The following is a 22267-nucleotide window of genomic DNA, read 5'->3' on the forward strand; positions in this document are numbered from 1 at the left end:
GTACATAACGATTCATACAATTAAATTCAGGATTAAGTTTATTGTTGGCTTGAGAATATCATTCATGCAGTTAATATTCAGTGGTTTAATATTTATGCTTTCAAATTGGAATACAATTATAAAAGAAGCACGCTCGCCTATTCTAATAAAATAGTGAATGTAATACTTTTAAGATTGAATGTTGATACAAAGGTAGAGGTAGGTAAGACAGCAGAAAGTATGCATGGATTAACAAAGGATACGCTTAACAAGGTAGTGAATTGAGATATGATTACTAAAATGGCAGAGCAGTGTATTTTGTACCGATTCTTCGTAGGACAAGAACAGGTTGGTTATAATAAACAAGTAAATCCTAAATTAGTTTTCAATTAAATATATTTTTAATTCTTTTAATATTCCAGTTCAATTGTAATTAAAAGGCCTAATCAATAGAGAATGATTGCTTTTTTTCTACAAATGTTAATTGTTTTATCTATATTAGAAGTTTACAGATTAAATACTGAAAACCATTATTTTACATGGCAACATTCAAAACTCTATTGATGACAACCTGTCAATCATTGACTGTCAATGTCAAATTGCGAAAGGAAGTTTTGTTATTGTGGGATATTCTGTATTATTAATTAAAAAGTATTTTTGCGGATTAAAAGATTATAATAAAATGCCGTTGCCCCCTGCTTTAGCAGCCCGTCTTGCTAAAAGAGGCATTTTAAAAACTCCCATTGCAGATGTAGTCAATAACTCGGGTACAGCTCAAGTAAATGAAGAAATTATAGCTGAAGACTATGATAGCAAACCTGACGAACACAATGCTAAAGAACATTACTGGGAAGGTATCGAAGGCGTGAATGTAGATCCCATTAAAGGTCACCGCGGTTGTCCAAACAAAAGTAACATTTATCACGAATGTTCCAAATTTTGTGTGAAAACTTGGAAACAAGGTAAAAAGGTACCAAATGAGAAATATTTGGAAAATAAAAAGAAAGCTTTAGAACTGTGGCCTTTGCCTCCTGGATGGGAAGAAGTTTATGATGAGGGTAGTGGCCAACATTACTTTTGGAATGTTCACAATAATCTTGTGAGTTGGTTGCCTCCCGCTCACCCACAAGCAGTTCCTAGTGAGAGTGCTGCTCATCTAAGAGAAGAGAGGGTCTTGAAGGAAGGTGACGAGAGTGATGACAGTAGTGAAGCATCTGATCAAGAGGTACCACAGCAACAGGTCAAAGAAAAGAAGCATGAACGACGAGAAAAGAGTAGAGATATAGTTCATCACAGAGATAAGAAGAGGCAACGGGTTAGAGATAATGATTTAGATCCAATGGATCCTGCTTCTTACTCTGATATACCCAGGGGCAATTGGAACTCAGGGTTGGACTCTCATGCTAAAACGGGTGTGGATACTACAGCATCAGGGTCACTGTATCAAATGAGACCTTACCCTGCACCTGGGGCAATATTGGCAGCAAATGCTAAAAAGCACTCACCTCCACCATCTCCTTAGTCTATAAGTATTTTCATCAGTAAATATTCGTATTCTACTTCCTTGTTTTATAGTTTAAATAAACCTGTTACCTGTATTACCTACTCATTCATAAAATCGTAATAAAAATACATTTGACACTGTTGAGGAAGATAGTATTTTTGAGTGTCAGCATTTTCAACATTTTGGCTATTCTTTCATGAACAAATGGAATTTTACAGGTAATATTCAATCCAAATTGTATATGTAACAGTGTCTCAATTGATAGAGCAACACATCCTCATTACAAATTCTATTATAATGATATCTAACAGATTGTAAGTGTTCCTTGTGTAGTGAAACATTTAAGTCTTGTCTCGGTATCTGGCCGCATCTATTTAACAAGAAATCAAGATGGATTCAGATGAAAGAAATAATAAAGAACAAATAAATGTGTATACAATTTTATTTATAATAATCAGTTTCATGTCATAAATGCCTAAGATAAAACCTATAGATATGGTCCAAAAATTCCCCCTTAAATGTAAAACCATAATTTGTACAAATATTTACAAACAAACATTCAATTTGTCAAGGAAGTTATTAATTTGTGACCTTGTATTTCACTTATTTCTAAACATGCACATTTTTGTATACCAATAAAGATACAGTACATTAACAAGGGCTTATCAATACTGAATATAAATATTTTATAACATTTGAGCAGTTGCTATTGTATATTGCATGGCTGTTGCATTACGAGCTGAGGTTGAGGCTTTTGTCGGTGACAAGACGCAGCAGATCATCTGATGTCAGGATTCCGATAGGCTTCTTTGTGGTGGAAACTAAAAACATTGACATTATTAATTACTGCTGCAGAAATTAATCTTTTGTTATTTTAATTACTTATTAACATCTATAGAGGAAATATACACTACATGGCAGCCAGTCTCTAGATCTCCTTCGGGACACATTCTTTACAAACATCTTATGTCACAGATGTACTACTGCTAGCATAGTATTTAATTATTGAGTCAATATTTATTTACAATAATTTATTAAGTGCTTCTGTCATCGACATTTTATATAATTAACAAGATAATAAAAAAATGCAGTAAAATATTACCAGACTCGACAATGACGACGAAGGGTGCGATGTCCAGCATGCGCGAGACGCAGCCGAGCGCGGGCGCCTGCGTCACGTCCACTGAGTAGAATTTCTTCTGAGTGAACTTGCTCAGCTCGTCCGACACCTTGCCGTTCAGGTTGGTGAGCCGCCGGCGCGCGTAGTCCGCCGTCACAACGCCGATTAGCGCTCTGGAATAAATATAAATAATTTATTTTCCCATTCTTACCCGTATATTTATACAACTTGGGTAATGATTTGATGAATTGTAGAAAAAATAACAACTTGGGTAAAATCCGGCTGAAGGCATATCAAGGACTGTATTGCCGATACTATTATTGGTTACGCCAGGGACTCCGTTCGCGTGAAATTAAAAAAAACAAAAACAGGTATACCATGTGTTCTTTCCGGCTATTCAAAATTTCATCGAGATCCGTTCAGCCATTCAGGCGGCAAACTCAAACAAAAATCCATCCATCTAAACTTTCGCATTTAAAATTTTAGCAAGATTACAGTTATTGATGATAAGCAATTGAATGTGACTACAATATGACCTCTAATGACAACTTGGGTAGTCCGAAAATCTGATCAGGGCTGCCGTAGATTCGATACTCAGGCAACATCAAGATGTTTTGTTTGTTCTTCAACGGCGTTCTCGTCCTTGACATTTTAGAATGCCATAAAATAAATTTTTAGACATCAGTTAAATTCAGCTCATGATTCAAAGTAGCTTAGACAAAAGCCTTCATTATTTCTCATCGGTTCTTGTGGACCGATCAGTAAGAGGGTAATTACGTAAACGTACAAAACTAAAAAGAAAATCAATACAATCATTTCATTGTCAATCACATTTAGACAATGAAATTAATTATATTTTCTTACGATGATTTAATTTTTTACATTTTAGTCACTGAAAATTTGATATTGAATTATTGACAGTTGACATATACCATAGACAATAATATTTTATCTCAAATAAATCTAAAAAAATAGTCTGCGAAAAATTGGTGGTATTTAATTTTTTAAGGGGGGTAAATAATTTTCTCCGTTAATCATATATTATAAGGATTTTCCGCTGATTCTATTTTTTATTCTGTAGACAGTTGGTTTCTCGCAGATATTCGTTCAAGTTATTACTTTTCATATACGCAGTTATACAAAAAAAACAAAAAAAAATTCCACACTATCAGTGTTATTGCGATATTTCCATTTGGCTTACACAATAACACATAAAAGTAAAGTCGGAACGTAAATATTTCCATTGCAATGCAAGTGTATTGTACATTTCAATGGCGGAAAAAACAATAAAATGTAATTGTTTACCAACATTACCGACGAATGTCATACTTTGTCATCTATAAACATTGTTCAAAAAATATTTAACATAGCTTATCGTCTTGGGAATTCACATTTATATAATTAATAAGCCTGGTTTCAAACTTTTTGCATGCTGCAGATAGTGTGTGTGTCAAAGTGTCATTTTCTTTTTGTTTTATCTATGTTTTAGCTTTCGTCCGTGGCTCCGTCCTCGTGAAATTAAAAAAACAAAAGTGAGTAGCTTAAGTGTTGTTCCAGACTATTTACATCTATACCCAATGACATCCAAATCCGTTTAGCCATGTAGGCTACAAACTCTAATAAACATCCATCCATCGAAACCTTCGTATTTAGTAAGTGACTTACCCGTCATCGCCTACGACAGCGAGCGCGGGCGCGGCGGATGCCTTGAGCGCGGCGAGCGCTTGCCCCGTGGGCGTGTCGTGCGGGATCACAGTGATCGGTTCTATTAAGTTTTTCGTCACCACAGCGTTCCACCATCTATTGATAACACACAAATCACTACAGAATCGTAATTAATGCCTTCTAGTTACCAAATCCACTGATACGGACCCTTCACAATACGCCAATAGGGAATATGTATGTAATTTTTTATCGTTTCTACTTATTATAAGATAACCAGAAAAAAATGAAATAAAATCAACCAACCATTGAGTTACAAAAATAAAATAAAATCTCAATCATTTTCGTCCTACAAGAACGCACAGGAGTGTTGTGACGTCATCAAACAACAAGACATTTGATTGGTTCCCAGAGTGATGAAAAGTCAAAAAGTGATTAAACTCACGTATAATTTGCTTCGAACAATAGCGTTGCGTTTAAGAACTTATCTAAAACACTTTTAATGTGAACCGCGTATTAAATTTATGTTAAACCAACAGTTTTGAATGAAATTGGTAGCTTCCAAGATTAGCTACAAATACATTTTTTACCCCTGTTTTGATACGTTTTAGGAAACAACATTAACTTTTTCCTATTTTGAAGCATTTAAAAAGCACTAAATACTCATATCTGAATAATATTATTATCAAGTCTATTTACGAATTATTAATCTAAAGAAAATCTAAATAATAGATAAAAGCAGTCAAAGATCAACGTTAATGTGTTATAAATAATGTGTAAGATGAAACAATTTCGCGACATTTCAATAAAGGAGTCATGTTTTATTTTTTTTACAACTGATATCGCAATATGTCAATAGGTTATACACGTTCATATAACTTATTGAAGGTTCTTTTAGAAGCAATAAATCTAGATTACTATATTTTTATAGCACGTGATTATCAAAAGTTTTTACGAAACTTTCAAAATTCCTTTGAATGATTGTAAACGGAAGACAACTATTATAATTGGAAACATCCTTATAATGTCTTAATGAGAATTTAACGGTTACTTAAGCAGTCCTTAAGCAGACATTTCACGTATTAAATGTCCTGTCCCACAATTCTTGTAAATTGTCTGGTAGCAATCCAACGTATAAAATATGCGATGGAAGTCTCGGATTTTGATACTCTATCTGAGAGTGACGTCACTTTTAAGCTATCTGGGCCTTTATCAGCTAGTGGTGGGACAGGCCCTAAGTGTGCATAGTGGAGGCTAGGTGCATCAGCGTGTGTGTTGTATAACATACGGCAGTTCGTCGTGCTGGACGACTGGCTTGAAGTCGCGGGCCTCCATCCACTGGTCGGAGATGAACTTGGTCATGTAGTTGCGTATGTTGTCGGGCAGGATGACCACACACTTCTGACCTGCCTGTAGCGACTTAGCCGCCTGGGTCGCCGCCCACATTATAGCACCACTGCTGCCGCCTTTAATTATAACATACTGAGATAATCTTAAATATTTGCTTAAATATTTACTGGGCCGATTTCAAAAATATTACACCAATAAAAAGCTACGTTATCAGTGAGAAATATAGGCCTATATTTTCTTATTTAGAGCTATTTCAATACAAACAAAAATACAAATAACAAAATACAGACCTCTTTATAAAGTGAAAATTATATGACTAGCTTTCGCCCGCGACTTCGTCCGTGCGAAATTAAAAAAATAAATGTAAGTAGCCTATGTGTTCTTCCAGACTATCCTCTTCTAAGCCAAAATTCATCGAAATCCGTTCAGCCGTTTAGGCTACAAACATCCATCCATCCATCTAAACTTTTGCATTTATAATATTAGTATGATTTTAATATCGAAGTTACGCATTGTTCTATAAATAAACATTATTTCAGTTACAATTTTTCATTTTACTAGTCTCATTGTAAAACTTACCACAAAGAAGTCCCTCCTCCTTTATCAGCCGGCGGGACATGTTCAATGAATGTTTGTCTTCCGTCTTGATCCATTTGTCTATCACCTTCCTGTCCAACACCTTCGGTAAGAAGTCATAACCGATGCCTTCCACCTTTCAACAAAATATGGAATTAGAAAAAAACATTGGAAGTCGTAAACTCATTAGTCTCTGTGTAATTCAAAACTAAGAATAGTAATCATTTTTAAAACACAAGATACATGGAAAACTTTTCACATGTTGTGAATTTGCGATCGAAATTACTTTAAAAATCTATCACTACAATTTAGCTACAAAAACTGTTTTCTCTAATACTACTTACGGTAGTTATTTTATTTTAATACGTAGACGTTTATCTGAATTTTTTATACATAAAATAAGAAATAAGCGATAACTTTAGAAATCCGTGAATTACATTTCAAGATATAAACATTGATTGTCGTATCGTAATGTGTTTATCGAAACAGCGTCACACATCACGTAACATTTGTCATACGGTTATTTGTTAGTTATCAGACGGCGATAGAGGACGGGAATACGCAATTATTACGTATATTTAGTACGTGAAATACATAAAAGACGACCTCCACTGACATTAGACGCTTTACATCTGTTTACAATTCTTAGTCAATGCAAAATGTTTATCAAATTTAAAGCTACTCTGATTTAAACAGCTGATTCCACAATTATATGGGATAACTAGCTTTCATCCGCGACTCCGCCCGCATGGAATTAAAAAAAATGTAAATAGCCTATGAGTTCTTCCAGACTATCCTCTACATCTATATCAAATTTCATAGAAATCTGTTAAGCCGTTTAAGCTACAAACTCTAAAAAACATACATCCATCAATCTAAACTTTTATTTATAATATTAGTATGAAGTATGACAGCTAATAGAGAATATTCTCCTTGAATTTTCGCGTAAAATATTTTAATGTCCATGGACCCAGAACTAGGCGGGAATTTCTCTAATCGTCAACCTATCCTTGTCTTTATGGAGGGTCCGCATAGTAAGCACATCTTCTATACATTTCTATCAGACGTCATATCTGAATTCACTTTTTTCCTAAACAAATCTTTCACAGAATCCATCCATGCTTTCTTTGGTCTTCCTCTACCTTTACATCCATCCAAAATCCATCGTATCCTTATGCTTTGTATTATTTACATACGTAATATCATCGTTAATGATTCAATTTTCTAGGAAGTCTGTAAGTATAACATAAGTGCGCTAACCAAATAAGCAAATCGATGTCATTTTTATAAAATCACGATTATCAAATATAGAAAACTGATATAGAGGACCGTGACGTCATAACTTCCTTTATTTGGACGTTACGTTCCAGTTGCACGTTTTATCGTGATTCAAAATCAATTTTCGATACAAACGAAAGGAGAGGATTAAATTGATAGTGTAACGCTAATATATAAAAATTATTACGAAGGACATTACATAAGGCGATAAAAACCTCAATAAATGTTAACATTTGTGACCTAATTTAAACCGAATGAAACTGGTTGAAACAGTAATCTGACCAGGAAAATATCGCACAGCCATTAAATATCCGTATTAAAAGATTATTTTTTGTTATTCTAAATTGTAAACAATAAGATTTCCTAGTTCGATAGTTAGAAAAAAAAAATTTTAACTGCAAGGATTACAAGAATTCAGTGGCAACATAATTATTATTGTTCGAAATCAAAATTTCTCAGATATAAAAATTGGTCTCCTGGGTTTCTATTATGGTTTGGTTTGAATTTGAAATTCACTAAGTGGATGTTCAATTGGTCAAGTAAATAAACAGAGCCTTTCTAACTTATCAGGCATCAGGACAATCTATAATCAAAATATTTGCTAACATCGAATATAGAGAAAGTTTATTTAGTACTTATAAATGTGCACTGATGAGATTAAAGCAAATATTGATGTCTTAATTGTTTTCGAAAATAATTGTTTTCCACGTGAAAATATATACGTATATCTATTTAATTAGTGATGTTTCATTTCATGTAAAAAAATATACAAACAAATTAAGTACCTCCTTTTTTTGGAACGTCGGTCAAGAATTATATGAAGGTTCTGGTGTACAGAGTTACATCTCTTATTAGAAACTGATAAAATATATCGTAGGATGGGTCAAAATATGTACTGTTAGACTTACTTCATACATGCCGACATCACTATCGTTGAGTTCTTCTGGCTCAGCAAGTATGGAGCCCAGGGGGTCAACACCGACTATCACACACTTGGGGCATCGCTCTTTAATCTTGTGTCCGATGCCAGACACGGTGCCGCACGTGCCAGCTCCGATCACTACCATGTCAACGTCATCGTCCAGTGACCAGAGGATCTCCTCGGCTGTACCATCGTAATGAGCCAGCGGGTTGCAAACGTTCGTGTACTGTTGAGAAATTGATTTTAAATAAAATATCAGCCAGGAATAAACACTGCCTATATACGAAAAACATTCTTCTATTAATAAATTTCCCAAATAGCCTTCTGGTAATCGTCTAATAATAGGGAACTAAAATAAATGCAATAAAAATTGTCCTTGATATAAATAAACAACGCGATATTGTAAAGTAATCGTTTGGTCACAGGGTCATCGCTATGAGTTGCTTGTTATTAATAAAAAAAAACAGTAGGTAGAATTTAACATTGAAATTCTTGGTTACTGTACAAATAGGTTAAACTCTATTTCTGTTACACGAACGAATGTTCCCTATTATTGGATTTCGTATATTTTGTTAACACATTTTATAACTGCATCATTTGTTCGTGTTTCCAAGTAGAGATCTCGCGAACATTCTAGAAATATCCAGCGGAAATACCGATCGAAATACGCATGACGAAATATGCAGGAAAAGTTAACAAAACACAACAACGTACGTAGGTTCGAACATTACAGTCAATCATAGTGATTATTGCATTATACTTTATATGCTGAGTTATGTCAAGTAGTAAACAATAGTTTGCTAATAAGCAAATGTATGAAATCATAAAATCTCTTGAGATTTACAACAATGTAATAATAGATCACCGGATGTTATAGATTCATTAAAATGCGTGAAGGCTAAACGATCGTGTACCAAGAATGTCTATGGGATTGTATTGCACAATTGTATAAATAAATAATTTATGCGTGCATAATAACATTACACTCTTATAGAATGCAACCTCCGCAAATAACAGACTTGTATATAAAATGAGCAAGTTCTTGTATACTTATTGGTTTCCTTCATTATATGTAAACTTTGAACAGTACATGCCTCAGTGACTATATTAGACTAAGGTCATGTTATTGTGGTTGAGTTGTTATAGAATCTGGTATAGACCAGCTGTTCCTCGCGACATCGTTCGCGCGAAATTAAAAATATAATAAAAAACATAGCCTATTTTACTCAATGATAACATAGCTTTGTAATGGTAAAAAAATTTTTAAAATCAGCTTATGTTTTGAGTTATTTACATACGAAAATACAAATCTTTCCTCTTTATAATATTAGTATAAGTGTAAAGATAAATAACAAGATTTGCTTGTTTTTTTAAAGAAAAAAATTAGCTGATAGTTATTGACCTAAATATAATGCATGTTTATGTACAGATAATAATGTTTTGCACTCTTCAACAATAATATACAAAAATATGAACATTATTTTCAGTGTTGGTACTATTACTATGGTAGTTACTATGTTTTTCTACATTGATAAAAAGGTCTTCATTGATTTTATTTAATAACTTTTATCAGACACTTCATATTATGATAGAAAGATTGTGAATATTGGCTTCTGACTTGCTTTATCATAATTAAAAAAAATATATAAATGCACATATACATATTGCAACACTGATAATAAGATTTCAGTTTCTGGGTAATTAGTGATATTTAATACTGAGTTTAACAAGAAGATAAACTAATAAGTTTTGTTTTAATTCATAAACATTTAATGATAACCTTTAGATATTTTCAAAACATGCTTAATGAATAAATATTTTAAATCTAAGCTAACATTTCTTAAAAAAAAACAAAATTAAAACATACCTGATCCAGCATAACAGCATTTGGTATTTCCTTGGCAAGCCGTTTAGCAACCATAAGATTGCTGTCAGGGTCATGGGAGGCCGCTTCAGTGGGAGTCCTGATGATCTCCGCTCCCAATGCTAACAGGGTGTTTACTTTCTCATCTGACATTTTCTCTGGCAGCACAATGATACATCTGTACCCTGTTGTTTAAAAAAAATAAAACTTTTTATCACAGATTCAATTTAGCTAAAAAAAAATTGCAACACTTTATTTTTAGCCATAATAATTTTGAAATTTTTTAGTTGTTTCAAATAATAACAGTACTCAAAATGTGTAATTCAGAAAAAATATTAACCTTTAACTGCTGCAGCTAATGCTAAACCTATGCCAGTGTTTCCAGATGTGGGCTCAATGATCACAGACTTTCCTGGTACCAATATACATTTCTCCTCAGCGTCCAGTACCATTCTATAGGCAATTCGGTCCTTTATTGAACCACCAGGGTTCAAATATTCACATTTCGCATCTAAAAATAATAAAAACATCTTAGGAAGAGAAACTTTACTATTTAAAAGAAACATATTTTATACATATTTTGTAACTTACACATGTCACATGATAATCCATCTTTTTTTGGTATGTTATTTAATTTCACTAAAGGCGTGTTGCCGATTACGTGGAGGATGTCGGGTTCTAATTTTTGATTTCTGTCCCTAAAATATAATTTTTTGTTTTTTAAAATTACATTTATGAGTGTAAATACATATAAAAAAAAGATTTATACTTACAATGCTTTAATAATGTGAGGCATATCCTTGAGATCAAAATATTTTTGATACCCATTAGTAGTCCCGTTGTGCATTTTTACGCGGTAATTTTTATTATGAATGAAAGATTTGAATTTTCTGAACCTAAAAGATGTAAACAATTTTTTTTAATATAATTTACGATAAATTCTCTACAAATAAAGGGATATAATCTAAGGTCTAAACTTCTAAACTACATAAAAACTTACGGAGATCGCACGTTAATAGCACGTCAGCTATGGAAGTACAGTAAAATATTACTTTACTAACGTACGACTTTATTACTCGACGTCTTATCACGGACTGATTATATGTAAAGTTATTGTTCACGCCAATCTTACAGTATAAATTACATTACACAGTGTTACACAGCGTGCAAGTTCACAAAAGTAAGGTTAAGTTTATGTCAAATCAAATCTCAAAACAGATGGTTTCTTATTTCACAGATTGTTATATTTGCACTATCTGTGGCATTAGAAATAAAGTGTGTTCAAGTCATTTTTTAATGACTTAGATTGTGTTATTCGTTAGTTTACAATCTTACTAGCAATGTTGCGTGTGAATGATATTGCAATTAAGACTGCGTTTTTACTTTACTTAAAATTTGAAAACTACATTTTAAAACTAAAAAAACGTTTGAATATTATCCTTTATAATAAAAAAAAGTTTTTGATTTGTAGTTACGATCAGAGAGATTACCAGAAAGCAGCTATCAAAATTACACCACTTTTACCTTTTAACATTATCTAGATATCATTAGGCGCGCCGTGATTATGATTTGATTACCAAACACTATTACTACGCCATCAACAGACACATCGATATAGTTTTTGTATAAATTTTAAATGACTACTTATCTGTTAGTTCAGCTGTTTGTGAGCTTAGCTAGTTTTAATTCAATAGGAACTGTCGCCCGCAAACCGTTAAAGCAGAACATTTCCGTGTGCATCTACCTTTTAACAGCTACATTCTAGTCAATGTTCAGTCCAAATCGGTCCACTCGTTCTAGAGTTAGGTAGGTCGCTATTTTGACAGCGCGAAATTAAATAAAACGTAGTCCATGACATATCATACTGGAGGGTATCTGACATAGACGGGCATACCCGTCAAAGTCACGTAAAAATCAGCCCAGCCGTTTCGGAGATTAACCGGAACAAACGTGGCTTTCGGCCCGACAGACAGACAGACAGACAATTTTAAATACGATTTTCTTTATCAGCAACGCGAATACTTCATCTTTTCGATATCCGGAATTTTTTTTTTGGATATTAAAAACCGACACTCCAATGTTATTATATATGTGTAGATAGAGAATATTCTTCTTTCCGTAATCCACAGCTGAACGAAATACGAGGACACGGTGCAGGTGCCAGGTCGAGTGCCATCCACGCTCACGACCTCATCCAACTAAAATTACCAATAAGTACTTACTTCATATTAGTACTTTAACTGTAACTATAAAGCTATCTTAGATCGTTGGTACTAGTTCTCAGTCTAAAGGCTTTTCCTAACTTTTTTCCAAAAACGAACTATATCTTTATTTTGTTAAATTTATTATTTGGGATTTAATAATAACTTAAGCAACTCTAAAATTGGATCGCAAAACTGTGTTTGATATGGATTATAATATCTTTTGATTTGCGACTTAAGTAATTGCGATAAGATTTGTGCGATCAAGGATTATTTTGAGGAAAATCACTGTCACACTTCTTGCACGAATGCAATGTGTGTTCACTCTGATGTCCAAATTCTTAAATCGGCAAGTATTTTGGGAAGGAACTAGGTATTTAAGTTATCTTACCCTTTAACAAAAAATATTTAAGTTTCAGTAGATATGATATTAACGATTAAACTTAAACTTTAAGTTCTTATTAAGAAATTAAATAAATGTAATTTATGCGGTACTTGGTCTTCAACTTTTTAATGCTTTTTGTTAATGCTTTTACAATATGGTAGTTAATATAATATTTCATTTCAATATAACGGGAAATTTCACACATGCATTAAATTAGAATATTAGGGTCGTGGTATTCTTACTATGTTTTTTTTTTACTTCAGTATTGTATATATACAACATCTCGATAAACAGTAACCAAATAGAATAAAACACAATTTACAAAAAGTATTTTTAGTAATCACATACGTAAATGAGTTAATTTTGTTCTTTTATTTGTTTGGAATTAAACAATTAATAATTCTTAAATACATATAATTAATAAAAGTAACACTTATGAGTATAACGAAGTAACAAATTTACAACAGATTTCTATAAATAATAAAGAAGCTATATACAACAACACTATGATTTGAAAGTCCAACAAATGTAAAATTATTAAACTGAAGACCTGAAGATTAAATATTTTTAATTACATTAACTCCTATGATTTTAAGAATATAACAAAATAAGTAAGTACATTATGTAAAAATATATTTGCACTCAATTTTCACTTATAAATAAAACATCGACTACCTCGATATCGCAAAAGGTTAATGTTTCTTCAATGCAAGGGTCTCCATTGTTATAATTTTTGTGTAACAACAATATTACCATCTGTATCATGCTTTTAGAAGAAAACAGCGATAACACTAGTTTCAGTACAAGTGTTTCGAAGATTAAAATTCACCGTAATGTCCAATTTGTCCAATTTATAATCTGTACACTTCACATACACTTTATTTTAATTAAACTCTCGATTCATTGGCATAATTATCATACAGCCAGTCCCAAAACTTAACTCTTTTTGCTTCAGGATCTGTTAGCAAGGTGAAGTTTCCATTTATATTAAGATAATTCATGCGTTCCGTCTCGTTCACGGGCAGCCATTTAAAGTCTACGATGGATTCGTAATCCACCGGTGGGGTAGGGTTTCTGGAATTAAAAAAAAAAACTATTTTATTTAATTACCACTAATTGACTACGGAAAAGTGAAGATGATATACACTAATTACTATTTCTATTTTCGTAATTATCTATAGACATGTATTGGTATAGTTCCAATCATTGAAGATAATCTTAGATACTAAATCACTGTACTTTAGATAGACTAAAAATATTAAAATAGCACGGAAAATGATGATGATCACTGATTTATTAACAATCATATGTTTTGTCATTATCATTCGAAGAAGACAGCAGAAAAAATTCAGTGTGTAAAATGGTCAGTATTTTAAAAAATACGACATATTGTACTTCATTTATTAATATTTTTAAAACTGTCTCGCTCGTGGAAACCAACGTTTACGTTTTCAAATAGTTTAAATGCATAACCCCACACCTTGCGGTAATTCTATTACATTCGTAGGCATCACGCCTTCACACATATACTAAACGTTGGTTTCTTAATTTGAATTTATATACAGCGTAATTCATGAAAACATCACGGTTATAACAGTAACTGTAAGCCCTACCAAAGGTTCAATTCAGGGCAACACAATTAGGTTACTTTTAGTCAACATACCCGGTCTTTGCAAAGTTCGTCCACATCTGCACCATCTTCCTTGAAACTGCAAGTTCAGTCGATTCATCATCCAATCTGTAATTAAGTCTGGAGAAATAGAAGAGGTATCCCATTTCGTCTCCGTGGCAGGCGCCAGGGTGGGAGATGCCGAGCATTCGCTTGAATAGACCGAGCGCGCCGTCGAATGCAAACCGATATAAATATGTGGGGCTCGTCCTGTTGGTGGCCGCTTGAAGACGGATCGTTTGTAGTACTGGCCTCAAAAACATCACGTCCGTGAATAACTACAAATACAAGATATATTTCCGTTAATTTTGTAATTAAGTAATTGCCAATTTCGATAGCTGAACTTAATTGGTAGAGGGATTTGGTCAAGGATATTTATCGTAGAATAAACGACCCTGAGACCTGTGATATTTATCTTAAATTTGAGACATCTTATCTCTCAGGGAAATCCCGCACGATAACATTATTATAAACATCAGATTTAGCCATACGTCATGCACATCGATTGTGATTGTTTCCGAAGCGTTAGTTCCTTTATTTCCTAAAGATTTCATCTAATAGAAGGTACTTATTTGTTTCAAACGATAATTACCTAAGACATTTTCCCTCATGTTCTAAGCTTATATTAGAGTTAATTTTTTTATATGTCATTGAATGAATTAAAAATAATAACAATGCACATACGTCAATGAGACTATTGATATTCCGCGTATCGACTGGACGTTGCTGGAAGTAGAAAGCTTTGATGTGTTCCGCCACCTTGTCTGTTCGCTTTTCATCCGAGGAGATCAGCTCGGGCGGCACCACGCGTCGGAACTCATGTTCCAACTCACTCAGTAACTTCGGATAGCGTTGAAGACCTGGAAATTATTACAAATAAGTTAATATAAGTAAGGTTGGTTAAAAGGAAGCATCTGTTGTTTGAATGGGCAGTCCCAGGGTTTTATAAAACAGATATATAGTCGAGAAGTACCACTTTATCCCAAACGTTCTTTCCAAAGACGACAACGATGCAAATTAAATGTCGAGTTTAATTTTGCTTGCATTAATCTCGTAAATTAGTAATTTGATAGGAATACTTAAAATGTAGTTATATGTATCTAAATTAAAGAAAGTCAAAAATGCAATTTTTGTGATAATCAAACCTAGTTACATGAAAATTCACTTATAATACGACATAATTTAGTCGTGCATAAAAAATGATTTCATAGTATTTGTTTAATTGACAAAATTACTTATCTCTTTGACCTTAGAGATAAAACGATGCAGGCGACGACAATAACACAAAACGATAAAAAGATACGATCTGAAATCAATACGATAGAATTCATAGAATTAATAAAATTAGCTAACATGCACTTATTTTTCTTCAAAGAATGTTCTTTTACATAAGGTAAATGTACCGGTAATTGACAGTTTAGTGTAAATAAAGAGCAACCTTCTTTTTCACTTACTCTTGTGCTTCTATATGTAGATTTCAAGATGAAGTAAGAATTAGGGGTAATATAACCCGAGGGTAACAACTAGTACGAGTCGGTCAACTAATCACAGACAGCTTTATGGCATAACGGTTTTAAATTATACATGCTGATACATTACAGCATTCGGCGAGTTTCGTTACAGTGAAAGTGGCTCGAAGTTGTCACTAAAATTTTGGGTATTGTTATGTAAAATCGGAGCAATTATGTCATTTCTGTGTTATAGCCGATTTCAAGACGCATTCTAGATCTGTATGTGTTGTAACAATATACGACTTAAATTGTATCTACGTCTTTAAGCAATATTATAATTTAACTAACTGGCGTCAGGCCTCCACCAGCAAATGCGTTTTTTTATCTTTTTTTTTATTTATAGAAAAGAGAGAATATCGAAAATATACAAAAAACCTAGAAAAAGATGCATGGATTGCGTGAAAGGTGACATGATGAAGAAGGGAGGGATGACTGAGATGACATATGATAGAGTTATGTGGAGGACAAAAACCTGTTGCGCCGACCCTACGGGAGTACGGTAAGGATGAAGATGATGATTGAAAATGTACAAAAAAACACATTATCATCAGATGATAATATGTTTTGTGTGTCAGTGATGATATTGTGTTTTTGTGTATCATCGGATGATATCGTGTATCATTTTATGGTATCACTTTTTTTGTATCATCTGTTGATAATGTTTCTTGGTACAGCTATCTGTGCCAGTATTTTAGTTAGTGGAAAATCAGGATCTGATTGATAGATAAAATGTCTGCATAACAAAATGCCAACAAAGTGATACATCCGGTAAGATTGACAAGGCCACACTATCGGCCTTGTAGATCAAGCGGAAGTTATACTATTTCACGTAGGTATATTGTTATTGATAATTTTCATAGCACTACGATAAGCTTTTTATGAAGAAAACAAATATCAATTTAAGTGTTTATATCTAACCTTATCTTTTGATGATTTAGATTTTGTTTGATACAATTTTATATGTATAGATCCTGAATATAATATGACATACTGAATTTTTGATGTGATTGATTGACTGCGAATCTGTTTCTCGGACAAGTACAAAACAGTGTCCGTCCCTAGCTTGAATTACGGCTACCTTAAGGTAGAATGAAAAAGAAAGATTTCCTTGTGATTGTTAAAACGCAGAAATTGATACAAATCGATCTACGATTTGGAATCCGTTTTAACTTCTCGATATGCATAAAATATAGAGGTTTACTTGATTATTTGCGTATTTTCGCAACAATAACAAACGAAATCAAAACCGTGACCTACAAAATGATTTAAAACAAACACTTAAAATCAATAAGATCATGGTTAAGTTTCTGACCTAAATGACCTGTCTGATCCTGGTTAGTCCGGTTGTCTTAATTTCGCTGACACGGATATATTTATGACATAAAGTGGACCGCTTTTAGTTTCACTGCCGCATTACATAACGTAACATACCGAGAGCTTTGTGTCTGTTAGTAAACAAAACGTTACAAGTTTGGCAACATGTGGATTCAACAAAGTAGAAATTGCTGCTAAACGTTAAGCTAAACTACAACGGTCTGATTATTATGTGACAATAGTTCACAAATTTTAGTTCTTACGTAAAATTTTCGAAATAACATATTTCAAACGATATTTCGGTAAGCGGTTTGAAGACTTTATAATAACTACGTTTTACGTTACTTTACGCTTATGGCTATGGAGAAGAATTATAAGAATATTCCGAGTTTAACGCCTAATGTCACTAGTTAAAGCATACTATACAATCATAATGTACAAGGCGGTCTTTGGATTAGATTTGATAGATTAGGTCCATCTTAGCCGAATAGTTACTTCCTTACTCGAAATCAAAACTGCTTTACATTATGACAACTAAGAAACCACAATAACAAGCGCAGTTATAATAAAATCGTTTTACCATTAGAATATTTTAAAAAACGCTAAAATTACATTCAGTGCAGTGAATGTCTAGAAACCAAGGCAACGGATTTTGTTGACAAAGTTGTGTAATGCCGTGAAGGATTTCCGTCCTGGTTGCGACTGCAGTCATAGTTCGGAAAATTACAAACCGCACCTCGATGCTAAGTGCACATTTCCATATAACTAATTACGTTCCTCGTCACATGAATAATTTTAATCTTATGTACATTTGCTGTAACTCAAAGTATTTAAGGTTGTAGCGAAAAATGTTGCTTAGTGATAAGCTAAAAATTCATAAATGTAATTCGTAATAAAGAGTATCAATGCTATGTAGCCTCAAGGTTTTGCAAATATAAAGTAGAAATTACAATGCTGATTGTTATTGTTAAGTCGTTAAGTTTGCATTAGAATATGTAAGGCCAACATTATTACAAATGACATCAACGCTTACTTCTAAACGTTAATCGCATTGATGTTCGATGCCTTTCAAAGAAATAACTGAAAATAAATTCTAAGTAAAATGTTGTTGAAATTCATCAGTAGTTCGCAATACACTATTACGACATCGTACAGGACCTCAAAATATGTACAAACATTACGAAAGTATTCATTAGGTTAGATCAAGTGTGACCTCAAACATTTAATGTAGCAAATCTATGAGAACTTTTAGAATGTATCGCTTCACCTCGAATTACGTAAATCGATCAAAGAATTTTACTTTAAAACTTAGTTGTTTTAAAACTTCTGTTTACTTATAAATCTAAGTCAACTTGTAGCACAGATTTGTACATAATTTATTTAAATTTTACCGCAATAAAATCCAGTTAATAATTATTTCTAGCGCTTATTTTAATTATCTAAAATACTATTTATCGATAGTTATTATGTGTACCGTTTCAAGTACTTTAAGTAGTACGTTCTAACTTGACAACGAGGCAAGCAACTATCACAATATAGCCTAACAAATTGCAAACCGTGAGAAGGAAAATGTTGAAAAGATACCATTTTTAACCTTGTCTTTTGTTAAGTTTAGTTTCATTTTGACAAGTGAATATAAAAATAGAGCGACAACATGAAATTCGTAACAAAATATACTGAATAGCAAAGCCCATAAGTGATGAAAGATTCCTTACAAATATGTTGAATACTCACGTCTAAATAGTATAATTCCCTCCTGAGCGTTGTACCCTGTGAGGAGCGGTACATCAGATCCTGGTAAGGATTCCCTGGGATTGGTGGTGAGGAAGGCGTCGGGGCCCTCGGGCTCGAGTACTGGCAAGAAGGGCAGCGCCACGGTGCTCTGCAGGTCGGCAGTCTTGCCCGGCGCCCCCGCGATCCGCGCGCCAGCCTTCACTAGTAACTCACTGGGCGTTGCTCGCAGGTAACCTATATGTTAAACATTTTTAAAATTTGGTTACAAAATATTGTTATTGGAGAGTATAACTTGATTTATTAAATTAATTTTGTTTGTTTTAATTTTTTAGTTTTACTAGATTCATATTCTGGTTTTACGTATTTGAAGGTGTGTCTTTAATCAAAATATTTCTTTGCACTTTGACCTTAGATTGTATGTAAAACTAGCTTTCGCCAGCGTCTCCTTCCGTGTAAATGAAAAAAAAAAACAAAAGCGAGTAGCCTATGTGTTCTTCCAGATTATCCTTTACGGCTATGCTAAATTTCAGCCGTTTACAATTTTTAACAAACATTCATCCATCCAACTAAACTTTCGCATTTATAAAATTAAAAGGACAGTATATTTATTAACGCTGGGCTAATATGATAAGTATAATGAAATCATTAAATTAAGTAATGCTTTATTTCGATGTTGTGTTATTTCAGTGTTATATAATCAAACATGAGAATGACGTCTTTTACACGAAAATCATGTTGTAATCATGAATCATTGTAAATCGCAGAGATTGGCATATTTAATGACGAATATTTGATGATCTGTATATAATTTTGTTTGGCAATCGCAAACATACATACATGTCCTTGAAAATAATTACCAAGAATTTACATAACAAATGTTCCTTGAATCGAAATACATAACAACTTCAATTATTTCTTTATCTTTATTTTTTATGTTTTCCTTAGATCGTATTAAAATCCATTAGTAGTGGAGATGTACATACCTCAGTAAAAAGCTAGAGCCTTGAGTTTTTCAATAGCAATAAAGTTTTTTTTGTCAATTATTGAAGGTGTTTCAGGTATTTTATTGGAAAATATGATACACGTAAAAGAACATACCGAGAAGCTCCGCAGTACTGTTGGTCTCAATCCCGAGTTCTCTGCCCAAATCGAAGGCTTTCTCGCGCGGGTTCTTCCCCAGCGCCCACGGAGACAGCGCCAGCCCGCTCTGCGCTATCACTCGGTGGAATAGACCCTGCGTATATTTAAATGACTACTGGTTACGTCATTCATGTAAGAATGTTTGTCTATTGTTATAGCTCTTGTAATTTACCAAAAAGCAACATTTACCAAAAAGGAGCAAGGATATATAATAAGTTATTTCACGAACTTCATGACTTATTTTAAACTAGCTTTCGCCCGAGATTTCGTCCGCGTGGCATTAAAAAAAAGTAAGTATGTGTTCTTCCAGGCTAACTATCCTCTACTTCAGTATCAAATTCCATCGAGATCCTTTTAGCAGTTTAGGATACAAACTCTAACAAACATCTATACATCTAAACTTTCGAATTTATGTTAGTATTTGATTATTAATATTGAAAACAATAGTGTGGCAGGCAAGAATTGTCATAATAGTTTAATAACAATTGATTTGAAAACTATATGAAATTACCTCCATTAGTATACATCCGTATAGTTTATTTGCGGAAGGAAATATACTTAATGTGAAAGGATGTCTGATTACTACCATACTTCTACCGACAGTAATGGCCGTACGTAAGTCAACGTACTGTGGTCTCATTAAAATCTTTGTGCAATCTCGTTAAAACTATCCGCCGTATCTCGTGATATAAAAATATTGCTCCCGTTACTCTTTGTTTTTAGTAATTGTGGTAAATAATACCTGTGAAGCGGGCGACAGCATATGTAGATGTACAGACACGGCACCAGCGGATTCGCCGAAGATTGTAACTCTGGCCGGGTCCCCGCCAAAGTACTCAATGTTGTCTCTTACCCACTTCAAAGCCATAAGTTGATCCTAGAAAAATGTTTTTACTGTCACTAACTGTAGTTAACATATAGTTAATTTTCCATTTTGGACGACTTTATATATGTTTAAAAATTTAAGGGTCGTAGTACTTTGTAAGAGCGCAAACGAATCAAAATATTTACGTATAACATTTTATACAAAAATAGAGATTAAAAAGAACGCAACCCAACATCATTTGTGAGACGATGAACTTGTTATTCAGATAAAGAATGTTGACTCGTTAGTAATGCACTTGACCGATATAACTAAGCCATGACCAACAATGTTGCCAAATTTATACACTAATTGTTAACTTCTCGTACTTTATTTTGCAACTTGTCAATTACGTTGCGTTAAATAAGGCAGCATTATACTTATTACATATAATAAAAGTTAAGTAAATGTCTCTACGTGTGTTCAGTCAAGAAGGTTGGTATGAAGTCACTGTGTTAACCTTTTTATAACTTCATACTAACTACTATAACTTAATAACATAGAAGTGTTTGTGTACTGAAGTGTAACATTTGTGTAACTGTAACATTGTAAATAAGGCCTTGGTATCTGTCCTAACTCTTTTTCTAAATCTTTTCTAACATAAAATGTCTGTCAAAATAACCAAAACTTTGAATACTAACTATAACATTAAGGATTATGACTTAGTTACCTTTAATCCCATATTTCCCGGCACCTCATCATTCTCGAGACTCAAGAAGCCGAGTGCTCCGAGCCTGTAGTTAAGAGTAACAAGTACCACTCCAGCCCCAACCAAATGGTCAGGCCCGTAGAGGAATGCGTTCCCGGATCCAACTGCAAACGCGCCGCCGTGGATCCAAACCATAACCGCCAGTTTTGGGTTATACCTGCAACAGAAAAACTGTTTTAACCATATTGCCTCAGGAAAATCCACTTAGTTTGAATTGAAGCAATCTATTACGTGGTAATAAATGTTAATCACAGATTAATGTTATGAATAAATTGTATGTCAAGTTCATGATGTTCAAGTTTTATGCATATTATGAAATTTATATAACATGTCATAACGGCAGATAATTATGGGTCGAAGGCCAATCATCAACATCATAAATAAACATGAATTTCATAAACAAATTAAGCAAGTGTATCCAATAATCTACTTACCCCGTTAGCTTGTCAGGCAGTGCGGAGGTGTAAACGTTTAGGAATAGACAGTC

General features: G+C 33.4%; 3 protein-coding genes across 3 annotated transcripts in view; 1 reads left to right on the plus strand and 2 right to left on the minus strand.

The window, feature by feature from the left end:
- The first annotated feature begins 565 nt into the window (after positions 1-565).
- On the plus strand, positions 566-1915 carry LOC106101133 (polyglutamine-binding protein 1). Its single transcript, XM_013280257.1, has one exon. The coding sequence runs from the start codon at positions 662-664 to the stop codon at positions 1499-1501; it is 840 nt and encodes a 279-aa protein (XP_013135711.1). The 5' UTR covers positions 566-661; the 3' UTR covers positions 1502-1915.
- LOC106101132 (cystathionine beta-synthase-like) lies at positions 1908-11458 on the minus strand. The gene is made up of 11 exons (XM_013280256.1): positions 11256-11458; positions 11029-11151; positions 10847-10953; positions 10596-10766; positions 10259-10440; positions 8378-8617; positions 6195-6327; positions 5554-5731; positions 4269-4403; positions 2586-2776; positions 1908-2304 (listed from the first exon to the last, which is right to left on the minus strand). The coding sequence occupies exons 2-11, from the start codon at positions 11100-11102 to the stop codon at positions 2216-2218; spliced, it is 1500 nt and encodes a 499-aa protein (XP_013135710.1). The 5' UTR covers positions 11103-11151; positions 11256-11458; the 3' UTR covers positions 1908-2215.
- A 1993-nt stretch (positions 11459-13451) lies between these two features.
- LOC106100915 (bile salt-activated lipase-like) overlaps positions 13452-22267 on the minus strand; it is a 14508-nt gene continuing 5692 nt past the window's right edge. The window contains exons 4-11 of the mRNA XM_013279980.1: positions 22215-22267; positions 21742-21937; positions 20952-21086; positions 20168-20303; positions 19070-19303; positions 15195-15370; positions 14505-14788; positions 13452-13915 (exon numbers count right to left, since the gene is read on the minus strand). Coding sequence (XP_013135434.1) covers positions 13729-13915; positions 14505-14788; positions 15195-15370; positions 19070-19303; positions 20168-20303; positions 20952-21086; positions 21742-21937; positions 22215-22267 — 1401 coding nt within the window. The 3' untranslated portion in view covers positions 13452-13728. The remainder of the gene's footprint in view (positions 13916-14504; positions 14789-15194; positions 15371-19069; positions 19304-20167; positions 20304-20951; positions 21087-21741; positions 21938-22214) is intronic.

This window comes from Papilio polytes, unplaced genomic scaffold, assembly GCF_000836215.1.
Source record: "Papilio polytes unplaced genomic scaffold, Ppol_1.0 DF824024.1, whole genome shotgun sequence".
NCBI lineage: Eukaryota > Metazoa > Arthropoda > Insecta > Lepidoptera > Papilionidae > Papilio > Papilio polytes.

Coding starts and splice junctions, on each gene's coding strand:
- LOC106101133 (XM_013280257.1), top strand. CDS start 662: ATGCCGTTGCCCCCTGCTTTAGCAGCCCGTCTTGCTAAAAGAGGCATT.
- LOC106101132 (XM_013280256.1), bottom strand. CDS start 11,102: ATGCACAACGGGACTACTAATGGGTATCAAAAATATTTTGATCTCAAG. Junction 10,441..10,595: donor ATTAGCTGCAGCAGTTAAAG/GTTAATATTTTT, acceptor TTTAAACAACAG/GGTACAGATGTATCATTGTG. Junction 2,305..2,585: donor CGTCGTCATTGTCGAGTCTG/GTAATATTTTAC, acceptor CAATGTTTTTAG/TTTCCACCACAAAGAAGCCT.